The 16,471-nt window shown below is 37.4% G+C and overlaps 1 protein-coding gene across 5 annotated transcripts in view; it reads left to right on the forward strand.

Annotated features, from left to right (window-relative positions):
- The window catches only part of adamtsl3 (ADAMTS-like 3), a 130,156-nt gene that overhangs the window by 18,421 nt on the left and 95,264 nt on the right, over positions 1-16,471 (forward strand). For all 5 annotated transcript variants that reach the window (XM_056735000.1, XM_056734842.1, XM_056734676.1 and 2 more), the window contains exon 3: positions 3,475-3,594. In XM_056735000.1, the coding sequence (XP_056590978.1) occupies positions 3,475-3,594 (120 nt within the window). The remainder of the gene's footprint in view (positions 1-3,474; positions 3,595-16,471) is intronic.

Genomic DNA, 16,471 nt, shown 5'->3' on the forward strand with positions numbered 1-16,471 from the left:
CAATAGTACCGCTTCACTGAATGATCCGCTTACGTCTTTTTTTACAAGGGAAACACACACCACATACGTCTTAAGGGGACACGGACATACACTCGCAGGTTCTGATGGGCCCCCAGTGAAACAAGGTCCTATCATCTCAACACTACTAATGTAATAGTTTTTATTCTGCATGTAGACTGTGTTGAGATTCTCTATGCATTGTGAAAAGTAAATATGTAATCTGCTTGTGTTGCGTGTTTATGAGTGAAAGAGTGGCTTGTTGAGATTTCAGCGTCCGCGTTTCACAACGAGGAAGCTTCCGTCAAACAACTGTTTGCGGCAACCCATCAAAATAAAAGTCCTTTATTTGAGAACAAGTTATAACATCGTTTTTAATAATTCGGCCACAGAGTATATTTACTTTAGTTAATGTGCAGTAAAACTATAAAAAAATTGTACATATAATGAAAAAAAATATTACTTGCTTAGAAAATAGTTAAATTTAGATAACTATATTTAACAGATAAATAACCATAGTGATGTAAAGTAAATATGTTGCACATATGCTTATCCACATGCTAAGTGAGTTACATGGTATGCTAAGGAACACACACACACATGTGGAATTTTTTGTTTGCTCAGAAGCATTTGTAAACTGCAGTTCTAAAGCTCAGCTGTGATAAAGAAATTAAAAAAATGTTACCCTTACGAAAATGTACTCAGGTAAAATTGAAAAGCCACGGTTTTACTACAGTTAAAACAAAGAAAACATGGTTACTGTAGTAAAACAATGGTTATCACAAAATATGTTAAAAACCATAGTAAATAGATGATTGCTGTAGTAAAACTATGGTTTTAAGTAATCAATGCACCAAAAAACCACGGTTACTACAATTGTACCACAAAAAAACATGGTTCATTTTTATAAGGATTAACATCTTTTCACTTCATGTGTTTTTGCATGAAATTATAGAGCATGGTATCGATAACAGTATTGATAAGTACCGGTAACGATAAGCGGTATCGATACAAACTTTACGGTACCCATCACTAACGACGGCAAACATTGACGTTTTTCCATACACACTTGAGCAGACACTCCTAGTGTGCAGGTTACATTTTCATGTGTTATGAAGTTTAACAAGCCTTTTTAAAACCCCCAATTTAATGAAAGAAGGAAGAAAAAACTCATTCCACATTATTTCTGAAGTTTACTGTGGCTTCCATGTAGTTTTTTATAAACATGTGCATTAGTGCAGCTAACACATTTTACTTCTAAATTTCTTGCATTGGTTCAGGATTTGGTTAACTTGCTATGACAAATTTTCCTTGATAATTCCTCCAAGCTACAGAGAATCTCAACTACAGACCTGGAGATATTTTCTCTGCTGTGGGTTTATCACAACCGTACAATGCAGTGTTGACATGCCAACAGCTGAACCGCTCTCTAACTATGTGAGTTTCTGGTGGTCCATGCTTTACAACATTTTTACCCAGCTCTTTGGAGTCCTCTATTCTGATTGGTCAGTCGCAGGGGTGCCGCCAGAAATTCTGGGCCCTATGGAAACCAAAATTTCTGGGCCCCCTACATTTTTTACAGATAAAATTTAACCCAATAAACATGCCCTGTATACTTAAAAAAAGATACTTAGCACATTGCATAGTTAAAATGTCTAAAGATGAGTACAAAGCCTACAAAAACAAGAATTTTTTTTAGAAATATGTACTTGTTTACATAAAAGGGAGAACATTTATTATCTCAATTGCAATTGCAAGCACAAGAGAACATTATGTATTGACATATACTTAACATGAACAAGCTTTAGCTGGGTCAAACTGCTCATTCAGGAAACATCAGCTACAGTAGAGACACGTTTTATTCAATTTTATATTATATTTTTCTGGGGCATTTTATTCATATTAAGAACGTCAAGTTTGACAGTATCGATCTTAGCAGCCGCACTGTCACTTCACAGAACACACGACACGGCAAACTAATTTTGTAATTTTTGAAGCGTGTAGATTACTTTTTGTTTTGCGAAGTTATCATCATGTGGCGAACACAGTAGATAAGACGTGTTTAGAGGCTTCAATCTTCGCGAAGTTTCGCGCTCAGGCTCACCTTGTTCGGCTGAGACGGGGACGGGGGGTGGGGGACGTGGGTGTGCAGCAGCCGCTGAATCTGTGTCTACGAGACATGATAACCCGTCCCGGAGACAGCAGAGATGTTATTATTGTTGGATGTAAATCATAATTCAGTAATTATTTTACTAAGCTAGCTAGATAAAAGCAGGTCATGTAGCAACAAAAATAAGTTTTGGAATACAGGAATATGGCAAGCTACCTTTCTTTTTGAAAAACTGTGTGACATACTGTCGACTTTGGCGTTCTCTGTCTTCTCTTGACTTCTTTTCCTTCCGTTTTTGTTTCCCTGACTATTGATGTGACGTGTCTGCGTGTGTCACTGTCTGCGGCAAGTCCAATAAGCAAGAGACGCTACACTAGCGAGCGCAGGTGGAATGAACCATTGTGAGAGGGAGCAGGGAGGGTTGGGACCGAAACAGTAAATACATTATTTGTTTTTTAAATATTAAATCTATGGTCAAAACGGACAAAATACACATTAAGTGCACGAGGGGCCCTAGCATATTTAATGTATGTATTAAAAAAAGAGAAAAGAAATAGGAAAATAAAAAGGGGGTCTGCTCTTCTGGGCCCTAAATCAGGCTGGGCCCTTAGAATCGTCCTAACCTTCCACCCCTTTACGGCGCCCATGGTCAGTCGTGTCATTACAATGTTTGTTTTCCCCCATAATAACCATTGAAACTGTCATCTTAGCTGGTACTACTTACATGTTTATTGTTTTACTACGCTGTCTCTTTGCATGCCAAGTTTGAATAAGTAACAAATTAATTGATCAAATATTTTGTGTCCAGTTAATGAGATGGCTATTTCATATGAATGTGTTTGATCTCATTCGTTTGCTTTTTTACCAGTGATGGTTAGGTTTGGGGCGTGGCTTCGTTTTTGCTTTTTTTAAATAAATTCATAGATTTTTCTATACAAATTCATGCGAATAGCCACCTTGTAACATATTTACATTAACATATTACATTGGTCTATTTCGCAAATGTAGGGTAACATTGTGGCTGCTATTTTAATATATTTCTTATGTGTGTATTGATATTCATGATTTTCCACAATGTAATGTCAGAAATTTAGATATATTTACTTAACATCTGCACGAAATTCACTGAGATCTCTTAAAATGTTTGGAAACTGAAAGCGTGTGTCAGGCTGTTGGAAGATGGAGTTTATGCACTGGAACCTAAAAGGCCAAATTCGCACACAATTCTTGTATCTGGATCAATCCATAGTTTGATTATAAACATTTGTGTTTGATTTCTAGTTTGTTGACATGTCTGCATTGTTGGGCCGCTAATGTCCATGGTACTTTAATAGGTTTAACATGGCTTCTGTGGTCTTGTTTTACAGGGGGTAGCAGACCGAACGCAGAGCGCTTATTTCCTGCCTGAATTTGCACTTTCGCCACAAGGCAGCTTTCTGGAAGACACGACCGAAGAGCAATACCTCACGTATCGCTACGACGACCAGGTCAGAGATGCAAAATCATGTGGGGATTTAATAGCACATTATAAACGTGCTGTTCTGAGAAATGGTGGTTATGAGGTACAGCTTCTAAAAGAAAGAAGTTTAATTCTAATACTGGCTACATTGTATGTTGCCTTGTAAGATTGAATTTAAAACCGAAGTGACATTCATAAATTACCAGGGTTCTCATTTATAAACGTTGCGTATATGGCTATAAACATGCGTACGGCACTTTCCACACAAAGGTTGTGATCTATTAAAAACAAACTTGACGGAGAATGTGCGCACCGGTAAGCAAACTGTGACCCTTGCGCAGATTCTGGAGACATAGATGGCATGTTGGTGAATTCAAATGTGAGATGAATATAAGTATTAATGCCTCACACACATTTCATTTCACTCTTTATCACAAAGATTAAATCCAGCAGGGTTATTTGCGCTTGTACTGCGTTGTAATTGTTTCACAAAACACCTTCTTTTAAAATCCAACTCATCTTAAATCAAAATGTATTTCTAAATATTTAATCAGGGCTGTCTCATCATCACATTGTTCACGACAGGACCATGCGTACACATTCTTTTACTGGTGTGAGTGATACAGGCAGAATAATTGAACTCCTTAACTGTTTTACACACATTTGATTAAATGTTTCACTCTTATTAATGGAGTTAAGCACTCAAGTGACGTCTTTAAGTTAAACAAAAAGTACAGATATATTTTTTTAACTAAATTGCAGAACTTGTGTTCTAAAACATATTTAATGTATAGACCGTTTCATTGGACGCGCGCGCCTGACCCCGAGTTAACTTCCGGTTGGTGTTTGGCTATAGTCTAATAATAAAACTATTTATATTTAATTTAATTTATGTGAATATTAATTTATATGATTATTTTGGATTATATTGTCCATTGGCTCTTATTTTCCACATGTCTCGTACTGTAATGTGACTGGAAATATGCATATGTAAATAATATGGAAATAACGTTATGCATCGTTGAACTTGGCGTTGTAAGCTCCATATATGGTTGAATCGGGTAGGAGATTGGGTGGAGATTCACATACGCACAGTCTTCCCCTGACTTGGATCTATAATGGGAATTTTGTGCAGGTCCTTTTGTGCGTGCGTACACTTTAAAGAGCAAGTTCCCCGCGATCCCATTTTTCAACCTTAAGTTAGTGTGTAATGTTGCTGTTAGAGCATAAATAATTCCTGCAAAATGGTAAAGCTCAAAGTTCAGTGCCAAGCGAGATATTGTCTTTAACAGAATTTGCTTTTCAAGGACTACAGGGAACGGCTGGATCGGACTGCAGCCCTGTACTTCCCGGGTACATGATGTCACTATTCCGAGTGTTTTTAATAACCTCCGCCCACAGGATTAAGCCCAAAAAATGGGCGAGGTCTTCCTAGAGAAGAGGGAGAGCCACTGGAGTAGTGGTCAGTTATCAGAGATCTTAAACATTTGACTGACCTACAAGCTAAACTACTTTCACTTTCATCACAGTCCTACAGCTGGTAATAATAATTCAGCTACACACATTCTAGGAAAACCAACGGTCAAATAACAGCTTCCATGACTTTAACATCGGCTGTGAAAGCTGTTTTGTGTAATACACTGATATTGTGTGTGTGTGTGCGCTTACCTCTTAAACACTTAGTCATGCTTGCAAATGTCTCCTGGTCAATCTGCTTGTTTTATTATCCAACTCGGATCCAATATATAAAGGCAAAACTAACGCTTCTGGTATTAGTGTTAATTAATATAACCTGTCTGACGCCATTCGGTCCGGTGTCATTTCCCCTCGCCATAGTACGCAAAAAAATTGCGATCTCTTTGACGCCATTGTTACTGTTTATTGCTCAAAGCCAAAGTTTATGAATACTCGTTCACTGAGAGGCTGATATGGTATGGGTGGGACATCTTCACACACACACTAGGTGGGGAACCTATCATGACAGAACAGGTCAGCTTTACCAAGCAGAGCGTTTCGGAAGGAGGGACTTTATATAGACCTGAAGAAATCCAGTCGTTTAGTGAGAAGTGGAGACAGCGGTGAAAATTAGACTTGAAATATGTAAAACATAAAGCGTTTTATTTTTATTAGAAACATGAACATCCATTGATAAACACCCGAAAAACATAATCAAAGCCTCAAAAACAGCAAAGACTGTCTTCTTTAAGGGTGAAATCTATTCAAAGTTTTATAAATGAGACCCCAGAACACTACTTAGCCAGAACCTTTTGACAAGTAATATGCTCAAAACAACATTCACCACTTTATATATTGGATGAATTTCACCGAGTTGCAGTGCTGCAGTAATTTTGGGATTGCATTATCTGGAACGAATGCAAAAGGCAGGATTTGGCTAAAAAGGCAGCATTATTTATAGCCTTACTGTTTAGAACAGCCTATTCCTATGATGTCTTAAAATTCTGTAGGCAGCTCACTAGGTTTTGGAACGTAAATAGCTATTTGTCATTTTTAGAGCATTAGTTTTCTACAACAAAAAGTGACCTCGATAATAAGTCGTCCAAGCAGACTGGTTTGGCAGTAGTCAGTTATGAGTAATTAATTAGGCTTGACTGTGTGTCTCTATACGTTTTTGTTATTTCATTTTACAGTTTTATTGCAAAGAAAGCAATAGTCGATATGACATTCAGAGGTGAATCAAAGTCCAAGTTTTTTTGACGTAAAAATACGGTAAAAACCATTGTCAGGCGTAGCCAAGTGTTTCAAAAACAACATGGCTTCAAGTGCTTCATTGCTTTTGCTAAATAATTACTAAATAATTAATTTATTGAAGCCGCAATCCGTATTTTCTATGTCGCCATCTATGTTTGAAACATGAAATTGCAGGTTATTTTTCCTTTTCGTAGGTTAAGTGTGATCGTACTGACATGTATAAATTTAACCAGACAGCTTTTAAATCATTAAATCATGTAAAGTAAAGACACAGTTTCAAACACAGATTTTTGACGTACTTGCTTAATAATGGAATTATTTTGTTTATTTCTAACCATAAATTGCTGCTTAAAGATGCAATTCCTTATTAAAACATTATGGTAATCAGATTTTTTATGTACAATAAGTTATTATGTCTGAAATGTAGAGTAAGGTTACAGGCCAATAGGGAACACCCATTAACCAATCTATCCGGAATCCGAAATGTTATTAAATATTAAAGCAGAATACCTGCTGGTAGTTTAGGAATATCGATTGTCACGTCTTGGATGTTAATAATTCGCTCAAGTAATATGAATGACAGACTGTTAAGAGTGGTTCTGGGGCTTTTGGATTGTTTCCACACAGTACGATCAGGGTGGAATTTAGACCAGGCTGTCACAGCAGAGCCTCTCTAACAGAAAGTCCAGGTACACCCAAAGTTTATTGTAAAGCTCTGACTGTTTGTTTCTGAATGCCTGCCATTGGAGCCATTAACCAAGACACTGTGTGTCACCAAACAGTTTTGGGGCCTGTTATGGAAACCTGTCCGGTCTAGCACTGCTGGCTGTTTCCAGGCCCGTTATTATGTTTGTGACGTGTTGGCATTCGTGACCGAGATCGCTTTTATTATGGTGATTTAATACGGGAACGTTGCGGTGGCTCAGCAACCGTGCAAACACGCGCTGCTTCCTGTTGTTATGACAGACGTCCAAGCATCTCCGCTCATACTAATGCACCGCTGTTGTATATCAGCTCCGATAAACGTGCACGGTTGCCAAAACATCCCTGACGCACCCTTGACTATGTATGCGTGCGGTTGCCGATGATTTCAACAGAGAATCTTTTCATGTCTTTCTAACCTTTACGCCGACTGACGTTTCATATTTAGCGTCAAAGGATGTCGGAAAGGTGGAGGCCTCGTCTTTTAAAAGAAAATGCCAAGGGCCTCGCTGTCTGCGTGCTATTTCTCGGCTCCCATGCCAAAAGGAAGGTGGATACCGTCCAGGGATCTGCCTGGTGAGGTTAGCCACAGACGGGCGGCTTTCCCCTACAGACACGGGGCTTAAACTAATAGATAAAGCACATGTTCCCTCTGGGCATCTCCCCGGCCTGCTGTAATGCCTGACGGACAACGCCTCATAATATTAGAACCCGTAAAGTTTTTTTTTTTGCATTTTGCTACCTGCTTGAGATTTTGAGTTTAGCCATCTGGAGCTCTTTGGCTCGGGGCAGCCCGCGAATGCCAGCGTTTCCACTTAGAGCGAGTCCAGCGCTTTCTTAAAGAAGTGCTCAGTTGGAAATACGTGATCCTTTGCAGACTCATTTGTAATGGATGGGTTTGGAAGGTGCTGATTAATTCGGGTCAAGAGATTCAACCTTCTGGTTGTGAGAAAACAGTGTGCACCTTGGAAAAGCCAAATATGAGGTGTGTGCTTTAGTTTGGGTATTTATTTGGCTATTTAGAAGATGGCACACTAATCTTCAACTATAGGGTTGACCCAGAATCGATCGGATGCTTCGATAGGAGGAGCCTGATTCGACTTGTCACCTACTTAATATATATATGAATTGACACCTTCTCTTTAAATGCACTTAATCCTTTACTTAAACTGAACATGATACAAAAGATTAAGTAAAATAACAAAAATCCCCACATATAGCAAGCACGGCGCAGACTTTAGGAACTTTTCATTCTCTGCATTGAAAGCATGTGTGCTTGTCAGTAGTCGAAAGAGCTTACAGGGAAAAAAGGGGAAAGGTACTTTTTGACTGTTTAAATGGTGAGATGCTTTATTGCATTCCTCCATCACATGTGGTAAATAAAGTACGTTTATTGGTAGTTCATTGAAGGTGCTGCCGTTTGTAAAAAGTTATTCATTATTATTGATTTGTTATAAAAAAAAATTGAGTTGAGATCTAGTCTAGTATTGTATGGCACAGCATTGTTATGTAATATTTAAGGAAAATGTCCATTAATTTTTCTCTTTGTGACTTGTGTTTTGAAAATGATGTTCGCCTGCATTTCAGACATTTTGCCTAAACACATTTATTTTGCACATTGTGACGTTATTCTGGTTTATTTCGTTTTTTACATACACACACACACGTCTGATTCGACTATCAGTCGACTATAGGCAAGACGTGACAATTCTAATTGGACTATGTAAACCCTTAGTCAGGGACACCCCTATCTTCATAACAGATATACTGTACACTATGTGGACAAAAGTATTGGGACCCCCTTTTAAGAAACATTTTTATCTAATTCAGTAATTCAATCAAAACAAATACGAATGCTTTTTCAAACAAAGAAATATATCAGAATTTGGTTTCCATCTTTCATGGATTAGTTTTGAAGGGCCCTTTTTCTCTTCTGAATTAGTCATTTGTTTTTGAATCTTGCTTTGTGCATAGGGGTATTGCTATGTTGAAAGAGTCATGTCCAACCTGTTGCTATAAAAGTGCAATCACACAACTCTCTAGAATGTCATTATATGTTGTAACGTGAAGGTTTCACTACACCGCATCACTACATGGACTACTGTATATTGACAAGCGTATTGGGACGCCCCCATCTAAAAACAATGTTGGACTACACTTTTAAAAAAGGTGCTTCAAAAGATTCTTTGATGCCAAAGAAGAACCTTTTGGTTCCATAAAGAACCTTTACTCTCTGAAGAACCTTTCTGTTTCACTGAAGGTTCTTTGTGGTGAAAAAAGATTCTTCAGGTTATATTATATTGTTATTAAAAGTAAGATAGAGATGTTTCTTTAAAGAACCTTTGACTGAATGGTTCTTTGTGGAACAGAAAATGGTTCCTCTATGGCATCGGTGTGAAGAACCTTTTTAGCACCTTAATTTTAAGAGTGGGTGATATTTTAGGTGTGCTGGATCTCTGTTTTGACCAATTTATTACGGACTTGAGATTTTCTGTTGCATGTACAATAGACCTGCTCTGGGACACTAGCTTACTTACAATGAGGATGTATACTTGTCCTGTTTTGTGTGTTGTTCCAGATCACAAGTTATAATTGTCAGTGACCCGTTTGACTTGCTTTTTGTACATTTGAAATTAATAATTATTTTTGTATTATATTTTTTAATGTTATTAAAATGTAAATGATTGCACAGCACTATTGAATAGAGTGCTTGCGTGTTTGTGTGTGTGTGTGCGCGTGTGTGTGCGCCTGTTAATTGTCTCTACTTTAAGGCTGAATTCTTTCTGAATGCTCGAAACACATTTCATCACACTGCTACCTTCCGAATGCTGAATGCTCATAACACCTTTTTTTACTCAATGACAGGCTTGATCTATTTTTAATGCGCTATTTTTTTATAAATTCACATCTCTGAATAACTCTCTCACAACATACTGCCAGACTAGATGCTGTTAAAACCAAAGTTACAAAGATGCTAATCAATATGACCCTTCTACTTGAAATGGAAACTTTTGTACCAAGATTTCACTTATTTTGGCATAAAGGGAGAGTTCACCCCAAATTGAAAAGTCTGTCATAATTGACTCACGCTTGAGTATCAAATCTGTATAAACTTCTTTGTTCTGATTAACAGGATATTTGGAAAATAGTTTCTGGTCACTGTTGACTATCATGGTAGGAAAAATGGTAACTGTTATTACAGTTATTAAAAAGAAGATATTTTGAAAAATGAAGGACAGCAAAGAGTTCTGGGGCACTTTTGACTGCCATTGTCATTATTCCTACTATGGGAGTCAATGGTGGCCAAGAACTATTTGGTTACAAGCATTTTTTATAAATATCTTTCTCTATGTTCATCAGAACAAAGACAGGTATGCAGATTTGGAACAACCCAAAGGTGAGGACCTTTAAGAAACCCTGAATATTACATCAGGGTTTGACTTGGCTTTTTTACAGTCACATGCATGTTCAAAATCGCCATTTTTATGCACACAGCAAGTAACGTGTGATGTGCAACAAAATGCAATTCTCGCATGTGTTCTTTGAAATATCAAATAAATGAACATGAAAAGATCAACAAACTTCATAAAGCCTAACATGGGCTTTTGAAAAAAAATCTCTGAATTGAAATAAAATGACTCATTGCATTCAGTGTTGCCAAGCCACCTTCATGGTCACTTGACGATAAATTATTCTCAAACCTCAACTTATCATGTTGTTGATAAGACTAGAATCAAGACAGAGAGGAATTTAAACGTGCTGATTTTGGTGGAAGAAACATGCCAAGAACTCTGTTTTTAAAATATGTCTTGTCCTGATCACTTAAAAAGTAAGTTTCTTTCTTTCTTTTATCTTTTTTATATTGTTTCAGATGTAAAAGGCAACTTGTATGTTTCCGCTTTTGCACAGACCTAGTCTACCAACACTAAAGAAGATATTTATAAGAACGTTGAGCAGGACCAACTCCTGCAAAAGGGTGGTCTAGCAGATATCCTGTTGGGCATTTACCACACAAAGTATATAGCCGCACACATTTTTTAATATAGCCGACCATTTTTTAACGTTTTTATTATAATTAATAAATAATATTTATTATTATTTTTGTACAGGCTGTTTCTGTGGATATCTGAGAACATTTCTCCCCTATAAAAAAATTTACTTGAGAAAAAACTGGTCAAAACAACAGGAACGATCTGCGTTTTTAAAACAAAAACTAAACAAGTTCATAATTAGTTTTAAGCAGCACAAAACTAAGTTTGAAAAAGTAAAAAAGTGTTATGAAATAGCCTAATTTTTTTATTGCTGACTGTAACTCTTAAGTGAAATTAATCAAACACTGCAATATATTACTGCAATACATGCAGGATTTAAATGATTTATGATGTTATAAATATAAAAAACAAGCATTCATTACAGAAGAGAGAGAGAGATTAAATTATTGCCTTTTATATTGCCTTTTATATAGTTAAAATGTGCGTTTGATTTTACTGATGTTTTACGCATTAATAAAAGGCATTAAATGTAAACTGGACATAAAAGCCTATTAAGCGAGCTAAGAACAATCCCCGTGGCTGAACAATCACTTCTGTTTAATTTCTCAAAAAACTCCCATTTTAATGAATGAATCTAATTACATTGCACAGGGAACTTAACATCATTTTTGCTGTTTGTTTATGTGTTCCGTGAGCGCGCAGCACGCCTAAACTACACTATTTGCACAGTGTTTCGCTACCACCCATAGCATGAATTGGGGTGTTTGAGATGGAGGGAGACAGATTTATTTCTGAAGCGGTAGCATCGGAAGATGGAGCTTTCAGTCATTAGAGTCAACAGGTAAAAATCAAGCCTTGTTCAAGCAAATAATAGTTGTTTGTGAACAGCACAAAATAAGACTGCAAAAACTCCCGTTATAATAAATGAATCAGACTTTACTGCACAGTTATTTTGACATGCTGTTTAACTCAAAGCAAGCGTAAAGTGCGCCTAAAATCCCTTTGCACGGTATTTTGCTTCCACCATAGCATGTAGCATGCTTCTCTGTTACACTTAACTAGACTGTAACAGCTTTCCTGTAGCTCAGTGGTAAGAACATTGCGTCAATAACGCAAGGTCGTGGGTTTGATCAACAAATTTATAGGAAAATGCAATGTAAGTCGCTTTGGATAAAAGCGCCTGCCGAATGCCTCAATGTAAATGTAAGCTAAACCCGCTATGTGAGTGAAGAGTGACGTTACTTCCAGCCAATTTTTTTTTCATTGGGTGGGCAAGACAGACGTTTAGGTGGGCTCAGCCTGCCCATGCCTGGAGCCGGCCATTACGTTGAGAACCAAACAAAATTGGCTCCCATTGACTTCCATTGTATGAGTCATATAAACGTTTTGAACCAGATGAGTGGTTTGAAACACATGAATGAATAAATACATTTTATTTTGGGGTGAACTTGAACAAGGCATTTCATGGTATGGCAATCAAATCTTCACCCTCATTCATGTCCGACACCCATTATGTATAAAAGCATTGCATAACACCTGCTGTGTGTGATATCCAAGAACTGTGTGTGTCCTATCAACCTTTCCTTTCAAAATTTCTGAAATGTAACCTGAATGGCTGGATGCGATTGCAGGGGTCACGCATTTGCTCGGGAAGTTAGATTGTGTCACACAAACGTATACAGATGACCCCCGATTATATCAATATGTCAATGCATACTAGATTATTTCTAGCTAAAATGGAAACACGGAGCTAGCTAGGATATCATTTAACAAACCTACATTGCCTTAAAATGCCGTCTTGGAATGCTGTCAAGATTTATCTTGGAAAAAAGCTTTTTTTGTCTCACAAATTCTTCAATATGTGAGTTTTTCTTTACTTTCGACATAGTGTCCTGTAGCTGTTCTCAGATCAGGTTGTTTTGGTTTCTTAGAAGACCCGGCCACGGCCACACACCTGTTGTGTCAATTCCCTGCGCTCAGGTTCACCCAGGGTCATATTTTCAACACAGTGGCCTCGTTTCAACACATATGTGTACTCTGTTGCGTGTGTGTGTGTGCACATCTCCCATCTCAAACCCCCCTGGACAACAGGTGTGGCTCCTGGAACAGCCAAGCCATCTGGACCTCGTTTGCCTTGTCTTTCGAAAAATGTAGATTTAGCAATGGCCGTATTTCACATACTCCTACTTTAGTCGCAGCCGAACGTGTGTCACATTACAACAGAGTCGCCTCATAGACCGTCCCATACTGTTACAGTACATACTGAATTTAAAAAGTACCTGGTTATTGGGCTTTAAACAGTATGTTCTATATAGTATGCGTGGGAGTATTATGAATACATTTGGGACATACATATGGTCTTTGACCTTTGACGCATTAACAACAACCCCAAAAAAACATTAACATAATTTGTCTCGTGAAATTCATTTCTTGGCACTTACATTAAAAACGGACGTCCATCTTAACAATTTGTATTTATTTGTTTGATTTACTTTGTAAATTTGACCGTTGTTAAGCTCACATGGCATCACGACATGGAGAAGTGTCCATGCGAACCACACTCAAAATACAAATCTTGGCTTAAGTAGTAGACAAGCCGGATATTCCTCGCCTACTGTTTTGAGCATACTGCGGTTTCGGACATACTATTCATCTACTCATCCTCATCGCCAACTATATCGTATCGAAGTAAGCAATTTCGGATCCCCAATTAAATAGCGGTTTGTCATTGGCTATTGCTTATAACATATCTATTTAATTTAATTTAATTTATGCTTAATATTATTATTTTATTGTATAATTAACATATTAAAGAAACGATTTGTTGAATTTTGTTGTATGATCATTTTATTAAATAACAATTTGTTGAATGGGTCCTGGAGTTTTGACGCATTTAAAGAAACCGTATGGTACATTGACAACTAGTGGTTGTGCTTGTTATTGCAGTCTAATTTTTTAAATATTGAAGAGACAAGTTTGGCCTAGTAACGGTTCTTCTCGGTTTCTTTTGATTGTTATAAGAAATAATCTACAGGCACACTATTGTTTGTGAAAGTGTACCAGAAGTTAAGCTGCGGTCACAAATGCGCGCATGCGCAGTAACGTTTATTTATGTTGTTAAGATGAAACCGTCTATAACAGGACCGTGGCTACAGAATTACACCGAAGGCCAGAGCCGAGCTTAGGAGAACGTTTGCTTTCACGGTATCAATGACGGGTTGAAAAACATCTCTAAAATATTGAAGGTTACATATTGAATTTGGGCAGAGGTTAGGTTTACTTTGCCTTAGGAGAAGGTTGGACCTGGAAGAATTTATTGCTCTGCGAGGAATTCCAATAGAACGAGAGTGTTTGAGAAACAAGAACAGATAACAAAAGGGTGGATGATGCCAGCGGAGTGGTCTCTCGGGTCGGGGTGCTTAGGTTGGGTTTGATTTGAACAGAGGCTTTGTATGACATTCTTAACATGCTGCGAGGATCAGATCATGTCCTCCCTTGGTGCTTTATAGGCCTCAAATTAGGACTTTACTTGAAACGCTTGAGTAAATTAACGTATTAAACCGAAAAAACGTGCAAGTCGAAAGCAATTACTGTAGATGGTAAATCATCCGAGATCCTATAACAACATTTCATTCTTGTGCGCAATAACCATGATGTGTAAATGGTGCATGTGCACAAAATTGGCATTGAAATGTGTGTAAGCAATTGTCAACACAGATTGGGATTTATAAAAAATAAATAACATATTCCTGATAGTTGTGATCTACGCATGCAATGAAATATAGAGGTCTGTATATAAATTAAACAAATTTGACTGTTATCTTAAGTCTTGGAACGGACTAAATTTGATAAATACTCCAATATTCCTCCACTTCTCCGTTTGCACACTGCTCAATGAGCGGGGACATGGACAGTATTTGGTAACCATAGCGGCTGCATTTAGTGTCCAAGCTTATCCGCGGGACGCTCGCCCGGTCCCAGTTCCAAACATCAGTTGCTAACTTTTATTACAGAGAGCTCAGATGAATTAGGCCTGAATCTCAACAAAGAAAAACTGTGCATAGATTTTACGCCACATTAGCACTTTCCCTGGAACTGCCCGGCGCTGGCTTTGTTTAAGAGCCGTGGCGTGTATACACCTTCTCTGAGTGAAATTTGTTTTTACAGAATAAGAACAAAAGCACATAAAACTTTATACCATTCACAATACATGTTACTTATGGTATATCATTTACCTCCAAAAGATGTTTAACAAGAACAAAATATGTAAAATAATATTAAGGTCATTTTCTGGAAGTGTATTTAATGGGATGAAAAATCTTCTACTGTACTCACCATCATGTCATTCCAAACCCGTATGACTTTCTTTAGAAGTCACAAAAGAAGAAATTTTGAAGAATGTCTGGTCCCCATTGACTTCAATTGTATGGACACAAAGCCACCGAAGCTTTTCTCAAAATATCTTCTTTTGTGTTCAACTGAAAAAAGAATCGTACAAATAATATTTTGATTACAATTTTGATTCTTTCTGTTGACGGGAGTTTTTTTCGTTTGTTCTGATGTCGCACTGATCAAAAGGCTTTAAATAAGTAGTCTGCCTATCTCTTGTTTTTGTTATTCAGTACCAATTAAAGCTACATTTGAAGTGCTTTTCTTCAGATGCTTATTTTCTTTTTCCTTTCAACTTTGCATAATAATAGTTGTTAGTGCAATGTACTGGGTGACAGTGGGGGACCTCTCGATTTTTCGCTTCATTTTTAAAAAGAAGTTCACAAACGACCTCCCTAGAGTCTCTGATAAATACAAGACAGCAAACCGATTCTTTTCAGCTCGCTTGGGCTGTGTTTAGGTAAACACACCGGCATTTTCATCTTACTGCCTCTGCAGTAAAGTATGCATTAAACACCCAGGTGACCTACTGCAATGCAAATAAATCATGTTATGCTATAAATAATGCAATAAAGTACCTAAGAGATGACGTATTTTTGTATGCAAACCCCGGAAGCGAGGTAGCACTTCTAGGTAGGTTAGCGCCCTAAAGTCTTACGTTTTTTTTTTTACGTTTTTTTGGTAAATCGCCTAAATATGATCTGTGGTTAACAAATCTTTGTTTTAATCTATGACATACAACACACCAGTTATAAGCAGCTCAAGATTTTTTAAACCTTTATTGTGTCTTTAAAACGGCGTTTGCCAACAAGTTGTTAAAAGCGAATACTTCCTTTGGCGGGGACGTTAGACATCATCTGGCATATAAATCTCACAAATAATGCAAAATGGGCACAAATCTCTAAAATCATTGTTGGGGATTCGTTCACAGAGTAAATACTTACCAGGGAACACGTTTTTAATAAAGTTTGAAAAGTTGTCGAAGGCTTGGCGACGTTCATATTGAGCAACAATAGAGTAGTCTTGTGTTAGCTTTTTACACCTGCCAATTGTATTAACATTTATATTTATGCATTTGGCAGATGCTTTTATCCAAAGCGACTAACATTGCTT

The sequence above is a fragment of the Triplophysa dalaica genome, chromosome 1 (genome assembly GCF_015846415.1).
Source record: "Triplophysa dalaica isolate WHDGS20190420 chromosome 1, ASM1584641v1, whole genome shotgun sequence".
In the NCBI taxonomy this organism is placed as follows: Eukaryota; Metazoa; Chordata; class Actinopteri; order Cypriniformes; family Nemacheilidae; genus Triplophysa; species Triplophysa dalaica.